Below are 13,971 nucleotides of genomic sequence, written 5' to 3' on the forward strand. Positions count from 1 at the left end.
ACATTCCTTCCCTTCCACGTTTATTTCCACTGATTAAAATATTTGATAAATCAAGTAATTAATAATAAAAAGTAGGTATGAGTAGAGATGTATTCAGAGCTCAATAACATGGTGTCCTTTATTTGATTGGAAAGTTGTGCAAATAATTGTCTCCTTTTTAAACCTCTAAAAAGAGTCCATTCAGTGACCAAGTCACGGTCAATCATTTTCTCTTAAGATAAAAAAAAGTGCAGATTCACGTTATAACTTTATTTATTTTGTAAAATGAACAGCAGTGCATTCTAAAAGCAGTGACTGACGTCTTGGCAGCGGTACAAAAAATGTTTTGCCCAATTCGGCCACAAGAGAGCAACATAAACACATGCAGTATAGGCAAATAAAATCCCTGCTAAAATAATAGTATGTCTTTGCTGTCAAGTACATTCTGTCATATCTGACCCTCAAGTATTTCCAGTGTGTAGCTGATTATTTACAGATTAAAGATGTACAGCTGCAGTCCTCCGATCTCCCATGAGGGCACCCCAGTGCGGCGGAAATGTATATTGATGACTTTGATTATGGTACAACTCTATATTGCTGGGATGAATACAGTGTGATTATATTACAGGTGTTTTCAGTCTTAAGGCCATGTTGGGCTTTGCAGCCAGATTTCACAGTGTTCCTCCTCCTCTTGCATCTGTGTCAGACACAGTACTTCCAGAAGCAAGCTGCAGGCAACAGAAGCACGCAGAACATTAATACTGCGATGGTTTAGAATTAACTGCAAATGTTAATCAGTTTGCATGATGCATTTTGATCCAGAAGCACTAAATTTAACTCACGTTCGCCCCTCTTCCTAGTTATGGATTTGCCTTCTGCCAAATTGGCTGTGATCTCCCTCTCCATCTCCAGTTCCTCCCTCAGCGCCCGCAGCTGCAAGCAGAGATCAGAGGGATTAAACACACCACGGCAGGTCGACGTCATCTCAGTATCAACACTCCTATTCAACGACTTTTAGTAAGGAAGTAGTGTAACAGGTGTTCATTCAAAGCCTCTTCTCTAGAATTAATACACTTTTATAGAAAATAAGAATACACCGTGTACACATCTAATACACCGAATACACATCTATTTACACCGTGGTTAATCAAGGCTTTCTGCCGAGGCCACATTTTTTTCCAAAGGTACCTCAAGGTGAATCTGTGAATTTTCTTACCTGCTCTAATTCAGCAAATTTATTGGCCAGCTCGAGACCTGCCGAAAGGAAAACCAGTCATCATCAAAGCAAGGAATGCATTTGTGTTATCTATATTCACCATTTTCTTTTATCTCTCACCTAGAGGATCATCCTTTTCAACAGGAACTAAGCCCCTGTGTAGTAACAGTGCCAGAATCTTGCTCTGAGGATCTGTGTCGTCTTTTGGATTATAAACATGGTTTCCTGCACATACAAAGCAAATAGAAATGCAACTTTTAGCACTCTGAATATCACAAAACAAACAGACAATGTCACATCCATCCCATTTCAGTCATCATCTCTTAACCGGAACCATTGACCCAACAATGGCACCAACGTGAAGAGTAAAGGGAGCAGTAGTTGCATCCTCAGCGGCTTCTTCCAGTATATATATAGACCTGAAACAATGATAGTTTTACACACTTACCTTGGTTGAATATGCTCCGTCCCTCCACATTTAGAACTCCCTGCAGTAGTAACAAACCCAGGAGTCCTAAGCAGTAGTTCACAACTGTAACCCTATACATACTCATTGTCCCAAACTATGCTGCACTATGACCACTGCCTCAAGTAAGACAAGCAATCCACTGCCTTGGGTCCATCACATCAATATATTTATCCTCTCAGAGGCCAGGAGGAGGGGCCAGTCAGCTCCTTACGTACTAAATCAATTGTCATTGTTGGTTTCGTCAACAGGCCACCTTTTCACATAGATCGTGGAGAGTCTGAGTGCAATACTGTGATCTTACGTAGGCAAGGCCAGTAACCCTACATCACTCTGACACGGGCAAATCAAACCAAGCGAGGAAGTTATCAATCAGCCTGTTGGTTATGAGAGACCAGAATCAGATGGTCTTGGCACTTGCAAGTGTTTTTCTCTTACATTAATTGCTTCTGTAAATAGATACATGGGAGTGTGTTGGTCAGGGGAACAAGTAAATTGGTTCAGTCTCTAAGTGGATCATAGCCAGATATGAGCTCCTTATTCTTGTCTTCAGGACTGATTGGGAGCTGAAGGAACATCAATCACTGCAGCCGAGCCAACTGCCCAACACCTCCTAAGTCACTGTAGATTTTGTGCGTCAAGGAAATCACATCTCATACCTCGGCCAGAGGAACAGGCATTGTGCTTGTGCAGTATTTGGGAAATTAACTTGTTGAAATTTGCCTACTAAATTTGGCTGGTGATGGTCTCATAAAAGCTGCCATGTACCTCTTCAGAAATGACTCAGGAGCCTGGTGAAGTGTCTCACATCCAAGAACCTTTCATCACTTTAGTCACTCGGCTTTTGAATAGGCAACAGCTCAAGGGCTTGAAGGGGAACAAATTACAGGGGAGCTTATTGTTCATGTCAAGTAAATGTCAGCTGCATGCACCAAGGCCTTAACCTAACTAATTCAGCATTAACTATGGACACAGTCACTGGGTGTCTACTAATGGTGTTACTGACTAGCCAGTAAATGGACCAGTAATACCACTTCACTACACGATGATCAGTAAAGAAAATGAATTGGTGCAGGTGTGGCGGACACCGCAACTTGAAATGTTGAAGTTGAACACTAGAGGGAGCAATTTCATTAACACAATCACAACACCAGCTGCTGTCAGATCACATGACACGTGTGTGTGTGTGTGTGTGTGTGTGCGTGTGTGTTTAATCGTGGAATTAAGAGGGAAAGAGAGAGAGAGAGATCGAATATGAGGCGCATACATAGTAGACATTATGTGTGTCATCTTCATTCAGACAAACACGTGTGTAGTCATTCTACTTTATCCGGGTTTTTTTTTTTCACATAAGCCGCATGCAGCGCCTCCAGACATCATTATTCATTTGGGCCGTAGATATAGCCCAAGGAGGTGTGCTCCCTTTAGCTCATAGGCTTCGTACTTACAGAGGTAGACAGTCAATGAACCGTGAGGAGGAAACTGCGTCAAGTTAAACAGCGCGAGCTGGAATTATACCGGAAGTGTGATAATATATCTTCCAAATTGAATCGCAAATCGGAGCATGGCCCTCTTATAACAAGTTAAATTGGTGGCTTTCGATTGAAATATAGTGTAATACATTTTCTTGCAGTTATTGTATGACTTCAATTTATTATTATTGTAACGTTACACTTTTGTTATGTTGGATGCCATAAATATACAATAACATTTAAGATTTTAGCCACTATTGTATTTAACACACTGCAACACCGTGTGCATTAATGTAATCTAATAACATTCAATCAACAACATATTCTTCAATCAAGGTTCATGTTTGGACTAAATTTCACAGCTTTCTTCAGCAGGAACTTGCTGTGGTGTCTTCGTGTGATCTATGTACAGAGCTTCTGTTCATAATTTTGAACTATTTGAAAAGTAGGGTTTTCAAATACTGAGAAACCTAATTAACAAATGTTGGATGAATCACCCATTAAGCTCCTGAAAACTTCTTGTGTCAATAAGCTACCATTTAAGAGTGATGGGATCTTATGAGCAAAGTTATAACAAGTTTGGTTATTTTTTACGTGAAATATTTCTGTGTGACTGGAGAGCTCATTTGGTAAAAATATGTCACAACATTTTATCTGAAGCCAGTTGTTTTTGTCATTGACAAACACATTTGATCAACCCACACCCACCCATCCTCCTGAAGAGAAATAGTAGCTTAGTTTTCACTGTGAATATCCTAATAACTAACATATAGTATGTTTATTTTTACTGTCATTTTCACTTATGGTCATGAATATCTCATGCTATAAAGAAACAACAGAAACCACGTTTTAAGGGGCTTTAACTTTAAATTCCGTGTCTTTTATTCTGACATTCCTGAGCGGAAGACGCGTCTTAAACCAACGTCTCTTCTCGGGCTTGTTGTGAGAAGGTTCACGGAGGGAGGGACGCTCGTAGAAAACCTGACAGGCTAGCTTCAAGCAGAGTAGCAGCTAGGCAATTACAGAGGCGACGTATCGGGAGAGGGTGGCCACCGAAACTAATCAAAAGGGCCGTCCGGCACTTCAACCACCAATCGATTTTATAAGCAAAGGCGATCAATCAGCCTGCGGTTAACCTTCGTTTGAAACGCGGAAGTGTAATTCAACGTCAACGGTGTTTTTGACTTATTATCGGTGACACCATGGCTGAATGTGACGTTAGCATCGACAAGAATAAACTACCTGGAGTGAAAGAGGGTAACGACCACAACACATTTTTTTTAATTAAGCTAGCTGTGTAGCATCACACGTACCTGACACGAGGCTAATGTTAGCTGAGTGAACACAGCTGTTTGTGATTGGTGTTATGGTTGTGGTGGCTGTTAGCACAGCTTGCTAGTGAAATGCTAGATCAGTGGGCTCAATGCCGGGTTCAGGTAGCCAGCACTGATTAGAGACAGCCACGGGGTCGTGCCAGATTTAGTGTCAAAAATCTGTGTCCAGACAGCATTGTTTTAGCAGGGAGGAAACTGGTTGTCATATTGTATCCCCAATTATTATTTCACACAATGTTCTATTATGGTTAAATGGTTTGTGGGCAAATGGACAGATACACTATAATGTGCATACATAATCTGACACGACACTAATGTGTGTAAATGCAGTATTAAAGTCGTAATAATACCTTAATACTGATCACATGGAGGTGTTTTCATGTGTAGGCCAATATGCTTTGTTTGATGTGATGATACTGGCCTCTTCCTTTTTTAATTTCAGATCATTTCTGCTTACACTGAGCATGTATCTGTGAAGTTACTGCTTTGAAACATTATCTTGAGGTACTTAATTTCCAGCAAGAAATAACCAATATCAGCCCCATTCCTCATAACGTTTTATAAACATCCACAACTTAGTCTGCTCCTGTTGCTGATGTGGAGGTTTAGGATGGGGAAGGTGTGCTGTAGTGCGAAGGACCCGTCCTGTTGCAGTGAGCAGCAGCTGCCCAGCAGGACGCTTGTTATTCTGGTCAGATAAGCGAAGGAACGTGCGTTCCCACTGCTTGGCCGGTCTGCATAGGGAAAGACTGAGAAAGCTGCTGGAGAAGTTTCAATTTCATCCCTCGTGTGTCAGGAGGATAGTAAATATTGCGAGCTGTCTAGTTGTACTGTAACTCACAAATTAACTGGTCTTCTAATTTGCCATTTCCTCTCTGCATGCGAAGCACAGAGACTCGAGTCTTGTGGTCTTTGTACGTCTCGGTATCGAGCTGATTTTCTGTTTCCAGCCCAAAGTGATGGTGTGAGGACTTTAACCATAGCAGCTGAAACACTTCTGTCACTTGTTGCTTTTTCCAAAATGTTAACTTGCACAAGCTTTTAAGGGAATTGTCACTCAAACCCATTTTTTTTTTTTTTTTTTTTTTTTACAGTGGACAAAAACAATGTTTAGAGCTATACCAGCCAGATTAAATCTAATTTCCTGGCTAAAAAGATTAAGTATATGGTTGGAAAAAATGGTCAGTGTTCATCAAATCCCACACTGGTCGGTGGCAGTGGGGGGGTCTTGCCCTCCTCTTCACAGCATCTGTTTGAACCCAACCATCCACCCAGTCTCCTCCCACCTTATTCAAACAGACAATCTGGACCTCTCATCTGTGTTTTGCTTGAATCCAGGCCTTTTTTGTGCTTGTCAGTAACACTTGCTAACACTGCCAGCAGCAGCGTGGTGCGTGGCTGCTTGCACGATGAAATCATGGCTTCATTTTGTTCTTCCATATTTGATGCCACGGCGGTTGCACAGTTTTGCAGCTGAATAAAAGTGTCTTACTGCAGTATTTTAAGATATGCTAAACATAGGGTTTTTTTTTTAAGTCCATGTTGACTGAACCGTAGATGCAGATGCTTTAAGGTACATAACGCCTTATGCTATAAGCTCTATAATTAGCTGAGGCGGTGAGAAAGGTCTTAAATGCCCCCTTTAGATTCTACTGTTTCCTACACAGGAAACTCCGCATTTGAAGACTGGTGGGTCCCTGGTATTCAAAGGGACAAAAGCTGCCTCATTTCAGAGCACTTCAGCTGGAAGTGTGCTGTTGGTATCGGGTTTTTATGAGGAAGACTCCCCTCCTCCAACCGTCCGCTCAATTGTTTCCAGAATGAATGTTCACAGCATTTTGGCAGTATGTGTAATATTGAAGCCACGAACGGAAAGTCTGTGCAGGTCAGATTTGTTGTGAAGATGGGAGATGGAAAAAACTAGCAGTAAAGTATCTCTGTTTACAGATAATTAAGATCATGACTTTAGCTATACATGTGCCGTTCGAGTCCTCGAATAAGCCAAATAAAAACCATAAGCTGCTGTCAAAACCTCTGCTTCAGTAAAGGTGACATCACTGGTGGAATGGTTTGTTCAATTCTCATGCGGTCTGTAATATTTTAGGTCGGAGCTTTAACAGGACAGCCCATTATTTGTGGCTGATGAACGTATTGTACATAAGCATTTAGGATTCATCACCTGATTTAAAACACATTTATCTCCGTCTGTGCTGATGGACACGCATTGTTTTTCGTAGGTGGAAGTTTTACTCGTGTACTGAATTTGCCTGCATGTCACATTAAACCAGCAGCTTGTCAGTAGTACTCTTACTACTTCATTCTTAAGGCCCCATGCATTTCTAAATAACTTTGCAGAAAAAAAAAGTTCCCTCAACATCAGTTTTTATTTAGACTTTCACAGTCTGAGGGCAAATGAAAGTTCCTCATTCTCAGTTTCACTTCATGTCTTTGCAAATAGAAGATAACCAAACTACTGAGAAACAGTGTATGCTGAACAGATCTTTGGATACAAGGTCATTTTTTGACATAAGTATGCGTGTTGGCAGATGTGCCAGATGTGAAACATCTGAAACTGAATGTCAGATAGAGATCTGAGCATCTCAACCGCCTCGAGCTTGACTCGTACCAGCTACATAACTTCCAGTCTGAATGAACAAACATGCAGTAGTTGAAACTCATTTTAAACTTTAGCTTTCTCAGTATTCTTTTTTCAATTTCAGTCTCCTCTCTTTCTTTTTTTTTTCAGTGTGCAAAGACTTTGCTGTGCTGGAGGACCACTGCCTGGCCTACAACCTCCAGGAGCAAGAAAGTAAGAAACTACAAGTTAGCCATGTTTTTTTGATTTCTTCTTCCCAGCCACCATCTTTTCCCCGTAAGAGACGGGTAACTCCGACTCATTTCAAACAGGGGACTTCTTCTGATCACTGATCTGGGGTCACCTTCAGCCAGTGACAAGCTTGGCTGCCTTTTTTGTAATACGGAAAACATTTGGAGAACTCATACTGATACTGCAGGATCATTCTCTCTTTCCGGAGAGTCTGTTTAAACACTTAAGTCATTTATTGCCGTCACGTTTTCTGCATCAGACCCGTTGCGTCACTGTAGACTTATTTCTGTCGAGCTGCCCTGCTGCATTGCTCCTGTAGGTCACTTAATGCTTACTTTGCAAAAGAACGAACCGTGAAAGATGTTTTCAGAGCGTAGCAGAAAGAATGAATCCACAACGCTCCTCTTTTTTTTCCTTCTGGAAAAATGTGTCAAGTGTAACAAACTGGAGTCGATGGCTGCAGCCTGATTAAGCCGACATAAACCCTGCTTCAGCCACACGGTTAGCTGTGTGTGTGAATGGTGCAGAATGCCACGACAACACTGTATCAGGGCCGGGCTGGGGCAGACCACATGACGGGTGCATGTGATGTGTTCGGATCACAATAATGTCCGTGTGCCGCTGCAGGGAGAAGCTGGATCTGAAGTTAGACGGCACAGTCGGCTTAGCGAGGGGTTTTATCTGGAACACACGATTGTTTCATGTGTGTTTCTATAAAGGATCATTTTGTGTGTACATGCCGTGCAAGTGTTTGTCCCCGCATGACTCATTAGATTAGCTGGTACTTTTATGTGAGCTCATATGTGTGTGTGTAATTAGCCGGCAGCTTTTTTTCACATGATTTAATAAAGGCAATTTGGAGACTGACCAAAGAGGGTTCGTTCCCTTGGGGCAGAGTTTCTTTTTTCTTCAGTATGTGCATTAAGGAGAATTGCTGAAATCACATTATGATTATAACTTTTAAACGTTTTGTATTCATCAAAGGCTTCCTTTGCTGCTGGCCGCTCACTGAACAGTATCTCGTGCTGAGTTCCGTTGAAAGGCCATTTTGTGACCCAGACACAACAAGGCCTTCCTTTTATCACGCACACATGAATACCTGCAGATGGCTAATGGCCGCTGCACTTCCTCATGTCCTTCACCTGCACTCATTCATAGAGAAGATGATTTAATTGCAAGAGGCTGCAGGAAATGAGTTGGCTACTGTTCAGATATCTTTGGTGAGCTTTTGATTGATTTGATACGTTGCGTATCTGCACAGGACAATAGTTTTTCTCTTTCCATATGTCGCCTTAAAATAATAAATTATGCAACAAGCTCTTCAAGAAAGAAGGCCAGATGTCACCCAGCCATACCCTAAGTGCAGATTAGGCTCAGTTTGAGCTGTGATTCATTTGGTTTTGGCTGGCCTTGTGTTTGTCGTTAACTCTTTTAAAGCCGTATTGATCCGATGAGCAAAGCTTGTATCCCTTTGCTCCCTTTGTTGACACACTAACTGATCTGATTTGAACTGGAAAATCTTTGTTTCACCTTTGACCCTGGATGTCACTGAGGAGAATGCTGGCTGACGTAACCCGACGGTCTTCTAAATTTGTAGTGTCCCTTTTTTTTTTTTTCCTCGATCACATCAACCGATGGCCATCCCAAAAGGGCCATTTCAGCACAATCGCTACCAGTTCAACATCAGAGTTAAAGCTGGCTTTTATATCCATTCAAAATGTTGAGCATGAAGCATCCACATTACACATGTAAAGTATTTCTTTATGGCTGTGTCAGCACTTGGCGTGTTTCTTTTCTAGAATGTTTTTCACTCTGCGCTGCTATGTCTGAGGTTCAGACAGTCCAACTTCCTCACCCTAAATCCCCTTTTGTTCTGAGTGATGCGAGACCTCTTCAATGAACAAATGTCACAATGTCTGGTCATGTTTTTGTTTTTTTGAAAGATCAATTTTCCTGTTAAGAAATGTGACAGTGGATAAATGATAGTTGTGACATCAGTTTTTGCCTCAAAATGTATTTTTTGTAAGGTATCATAAACGTAAACAATTAATCAGTGTCATCCAAAAAAAAAAAAATCAATGTCAACCCCTTGACTTTTATCAAGTCGCCACAGTGGTGACTCACAGTGTCCTCTTTCAATCCCACCAGTCAGAGGGCAGAAACTTTATGGAGCCTCTCACGGCTAAATTGCCAAACGTAATTTGGTCCTTTTCACATGAAGGCTGGGGAGCAGGTCGATAGCCAGGTGAAACAGAGCTGAGCGAGTGAGTGATGCTCTCCGTGCTCACAAAGTGCTCGGAGTGCGTCAGCAAGCAGGATTTATCATCTGTTATGGCCCACGATGTGCCGTCACACAACCTTGGCACCTCGGCTGCGAAAATTAATTTCTCAGTGACTAAAAGGCCGCTCCTTGTTTATTACCAGAGACTGAAGCATCTGTGTCCTCGCAGTTATCTTGTTCTCTTCAGACCATCGAAGCAACACTATGCTCCTCACAGAGGGAACATCGAGAACGCGTGGACCTGTAAATAAACTCCCCAGTGCTCCGCTGCCCATCGCTCCTCTAATTCCTCATCACTGGGGCGGTCCAGCCAGCTGACCACCTCCTGTTTTGTGTGTACACAAGTGTTGAGAGCAGCGCTCATATGTTTGTGTCTGAACAGTTGAAAGCCACTTGGCGTCCAACGTCAACAAGAGCCGTCTCGTGCAGACGGACCTGCAGGTGGCCAAGAAGCTGCAGGAGGAAGAGGATCAGAGGGCCAAGGGCCAGAACCAGAAACAGCACACTGACATGTGGGTGTCACACACACACACACACACACATATATATATATATATATATATGTATATCAAAGAGCAATCCCAATGGGAGGAATTAACACTAAAACCATACATGCAAATGTAGTTGTACATACAGAAGGTAAATCATGTGATTACCTAGTATATTTATTACTTACTTTTACTTATTTAATATAATAAATGAGGTGAGATTCGACATTTACTTGAAAGCTGTTTGCTGGTTATAATGGTATCTAACCATCCAGATGTGGCCATAACCGTCCTTTTATGTGCAGATTTATGGATCTTTTTTAGTTTAATTTCTGATGTGAAATGACCCTTAACAAGAAGTCATCAGTGTGCTTTTCAGAAAAAGCTGTGTACAGTATTTGTTGCTTGGTTGGGAGCATCTGTTTCAGATTAGTGTAATCTCGTGTAATTACTCCCAAACCCTGTGCAAAGACAGATGTATGATTCAGCAGCAAAGTGCTCCGTCACTCCCACCACAGATGACTCCAAACTGTCGTGAGTTAGGAGCTGATGTCTTGCGTTCGCTACCAGCGTGTTTTAGCTCTTTCATTTAGTTTGTGCTAGAGGGCAAAGATGCAAAGGTTTAGCTCTGCTAGCTGATTACTGAGTCATACATTCAGCATCCATGCAATGTAATTGACTTTTTTTTACACTCTTTGTTATAAAGACCAACTGTGTGGAGAATGTTTGTGCTTAGAAAGGCTTTGCTACACAAGCAGCCCAAGTGGATCATTCAAAGATGTTGTGGTCTCTGTGCTGCATCTCCATTCTTTATATCCCTGAAGTATAATTATATTTTCTGAGGGGTTTGGGTCAACTCCAGCTGCACGTCCAAAGCTGTGCAGCCTCCACACAAAGATGATTGTTTCCTCTGCTTCAGTCTGGACTCTGGACCCCTTTCTGCTCTGCAGTTTGAAATATTATTGCCGACTCCCAGCATAGTGAGATCACTGTTTCACAAACACAAACGGGCATATAGTAGTGGACACCCTCAAGGAGAAGCCAGATGCACACACACACGGGGAGAATGCAACGTCCCTTGTTTATTAGTACGTACCCACGAAGGAATAAGAGGCCACAGTTTTGTTTGCCTTTGCTGAGCTGTCGGCTGCCTCGGATCAAATACAGGTGCAGTGTGAGGTAGTTAAGCTGTAACTGTTCTTTTTAAGTAAAGCATTACACTCGTGTTTGTTTACACACACAAACTGCCCTCCAGGCAGATGGTGGTGTTGTCAAAATTCTTGTTTAAAAACAAGCAAGTGAGCAAAAGGTATTCCTGCTCCTGCCTGAAGCACTCGCTGCCTCTCACATCACATTAGATAACTTCACCGCTGATCGTGTGCTGTGTTCACTTCTGTGTTTCTGTGCAGCTCTTTGTTCATTTCAGTTTGAGATATTGAGGTACTAAACCAATATAGAGGAGAGAAATATAGAAAATATGTATATTTAAAGCATGTAATTGTTCATGGTAACATCATTACGGATAAAGAAACATGTTTGTTAGGGTTGAATATATGTTTTAATGTTCTCCAAACCCCTCCCCATATGCACATGAACCCTCGGGAACCTCAGTGAGCGTCAAGACAATGAGATCGCCCAGGAGATTCAGGATCAACTGGTCCGACAGGCAGAGCAACAGCAGCAACAGGAAGAGAAGGATGCGGTAAGAAACGCACACATCCTGAGATTTCTGCCCATTCAAGCACAACGTTTGTTACATCCACCCGTCGGTGGTTTGACTTGTAGTCTCGACGTACTGTTGTGGGCGAGTCATTCCACGTGAATCATCACTTCCTTTGTGCCTCCGTTTCATTAATGTAACAACAGCCATAGTGACCTGACCTGTTATTCTTCACAAAGTTTTAATCACGATGTTCATACCCTACATAAAGAGCAAAGTGTATGCCGATGATGCAGTATCAGGGTGTTTTCATAAATGTTTTTTTTTTTTTTTTTCCCCATGATATTGTTGATAAACAAGACTTTGAAGTGTTTTCCCTCCCAATGAGATTAGATAAAGGGCTACGGTTCAGTTGTGTTTTAGGTCTCTCACTCATCGTCCTATGCCACTGTGTATTTCTTGCCTGTAAGTTGAGGGAGTGATGGCTCTCATTGCTCCACACTTCTGTGAAAAAAAACACACTACTTTGCCCGAGTATGGCACAAACATCAGGGAACGATGCATCTCACCCGTGTTTGAAGCTAAACTGAATAGAAAAGAAAAAACCATCAACCCAAAACTAATTGACATATTTGTTACAGATTGACATTTTCATATTCATGTGGGGCGCCATGCTTTGTTTGTTTACAGGCCATAGCTCGTAAGCTGCAGGAGAAGGAGATGAAAGAGGAGAAGAAGAGACAGAAGCAGCTGGAATCTAACTTTGAGGAGGAGTACTTTGAGGATCACGGAGGTAAGGGGAGCACCACCGACTCATGTTAATGCGTATCTCCTGTGTGTGAGGACAAGAGAGGAGATATACCTCCTCTCCTGTGGGACGGGATGTGTGAGGGTGGGCTTTTGATGCTGCACGGCGCTGGAGATTGTCGCTGACTCGAGGCAAAGATTTTGGAATGCATTTAAAAGCACATAATTAACCTTGAAGGGAGGCTTACGTATTCCTACAGAGAAATAATGTGTTGTTTTGCTCCCGTTTAAGAACACACGCCGCTGTAAAAGGGTTTAACAGCTCCAGTTTTAAAATGCATCTTAAATGTGCTTCGATAGCAGATTTGACCTCAGATGATCTGTATTATGCTTCTATAACATATCGGTGACTGTCTCAGTGTCGCGTTCAAGTCGTTTCATGCACACATCATCGACTGCATGATTCATCCAACTGGAGGTCTGTTCATTTTCTACTGAATGAGAAACAGTGGCTCATTTTAATCTTCCTCTTTCCTTTACTTCTTTGTGAAGCGTTGCTACAAAGTAGGCGTTTCACCTCAAGATCGCTGTTCAATGCAGGTCCTTTTATAGAAAACATTAAATCGCAATCAGTTTGTCAGAATAAGGAATGTTGCTGCAGCTGAAATGTAGCTACCGTTAAACAATAGTGTGGATAGTTCTGAATGCAGTTTTAGGAGCAATAGGTGTGACTTTTCTAGTCTTCCGACCGCTCAAAGCATACGTCGCCGTGCTCATGTTATTTCAAGATGGTGAGCGGAGGAGGAAAATATTTTTGTAGTTAACGTAATACATTTTTCTTGGTTACCAGCACATTTCTGTTCTCTATATTCCAGAGACACAATAGTATTTACTTTCACTGTCAGGGTGCTGTTGTATTGACCGTAAGGGTTATTGTTGTCTGCTAGCAAGAGGTATTTTAGGTTTTTCCATTCCTAAGGCTTTCAGGCAGTGTTTCCCATAAACTGCCTAGACTGTGGAGGCCTAACACAGCTTTATAATGAAGCCAAAATATTTTTACACTTGTCAACGGACCCCCCCCTAAAAGGTCCGAGGTCTCACAAATCCCGTGGGAAACACTGTTTCAGGATATGTGTGTAGGTCAAACATGAGATGCAAAACAATACAGAGGGAGGAGGACAGTTGTCAACAGAGAGGCGTGGTTTAAATAGTCCAGTCTCAGAAACGGGACTGGGCGTATGTCCTCAGCTGTCCTGTTGTGTCTGTAGAAATCACCAGACGTCCAGGTGCTGTACCTCTCTAAAGATGTTACACATGGTCGGAATGAAGCCGTAGTACGTCCTTGCTGACTGTGCCACTCTGCCCGGCTCTATTTAGACTAGAATGTTTGAGTCATTGCCAGGCTCACTATGTTTGTGGTATTGCCTTGCAAGTTATGTAACCACTCACCTGGTGTGTGTGTGTGTGTGTGTGTGTGTGTGTGTGTGTGTGTGTGTGTGTG

General features: G+C 42.2%; 1 protein-coding gene across 2 annotated transcripts in view; it reads left to right on the plus strand.

The window, feature by feature from the left end:
* The first annotated feature begins 4,088 nt into the window (after positions 1 to 4,088).
* Positions 4,089 to 13,971, plus strand: part of ccdc50a (coiled-coil domain containing 50a) — a 16,925-nt gene continuing 7,042 nt past the window's right edge. For both annotated transcript variants that reach the window (XM_031864246.1, XM_031864245.1), the window contains exons 1-5: positions 4,089 to 4,390; positions 7,214 to 7,276; positions 9,958 to 10,087; positions 11,675 to 11,765; positions 12,414 to 12,516. In XM_031864246.1, coding sequence (XP_031720106.1) covers positions 4,336 to 4,390; positions 7,214 to 7,276; positions 9,958 to 10,087; positions 11,675 to 11,765; positions 12,414 to 12,516 — 442 coding nt within the window. In that variant the 5' untranslated portion in view covers positions 4,089 to 4,335. The remainder of the gene's footprint in view (positions 4,391 to 7,213; positions 7,277 to 9,957; positions 10,088 to 11,674; positions 11,766 to 12,413; positions 12,517 to 13,971) is intronic.

Source organism: Anarrhichthys ocellatus, unplaced genomic scaffold (genome assembly GCF_004355925.1).
Source record: "Anarrhichthys ocellatus isolate YVR2014 unplaced genomic scaffold, GSC_Weel_1.0 scaffold30, whole genome shotgun sequence".
NCBI classification, from domain to species: Eukaryota; Metazoa; Chordata; class Actinopteri; order Perciformes; family Anarhichadidae; genus Anarrhichthys; species Anarrhichthys ocellatus.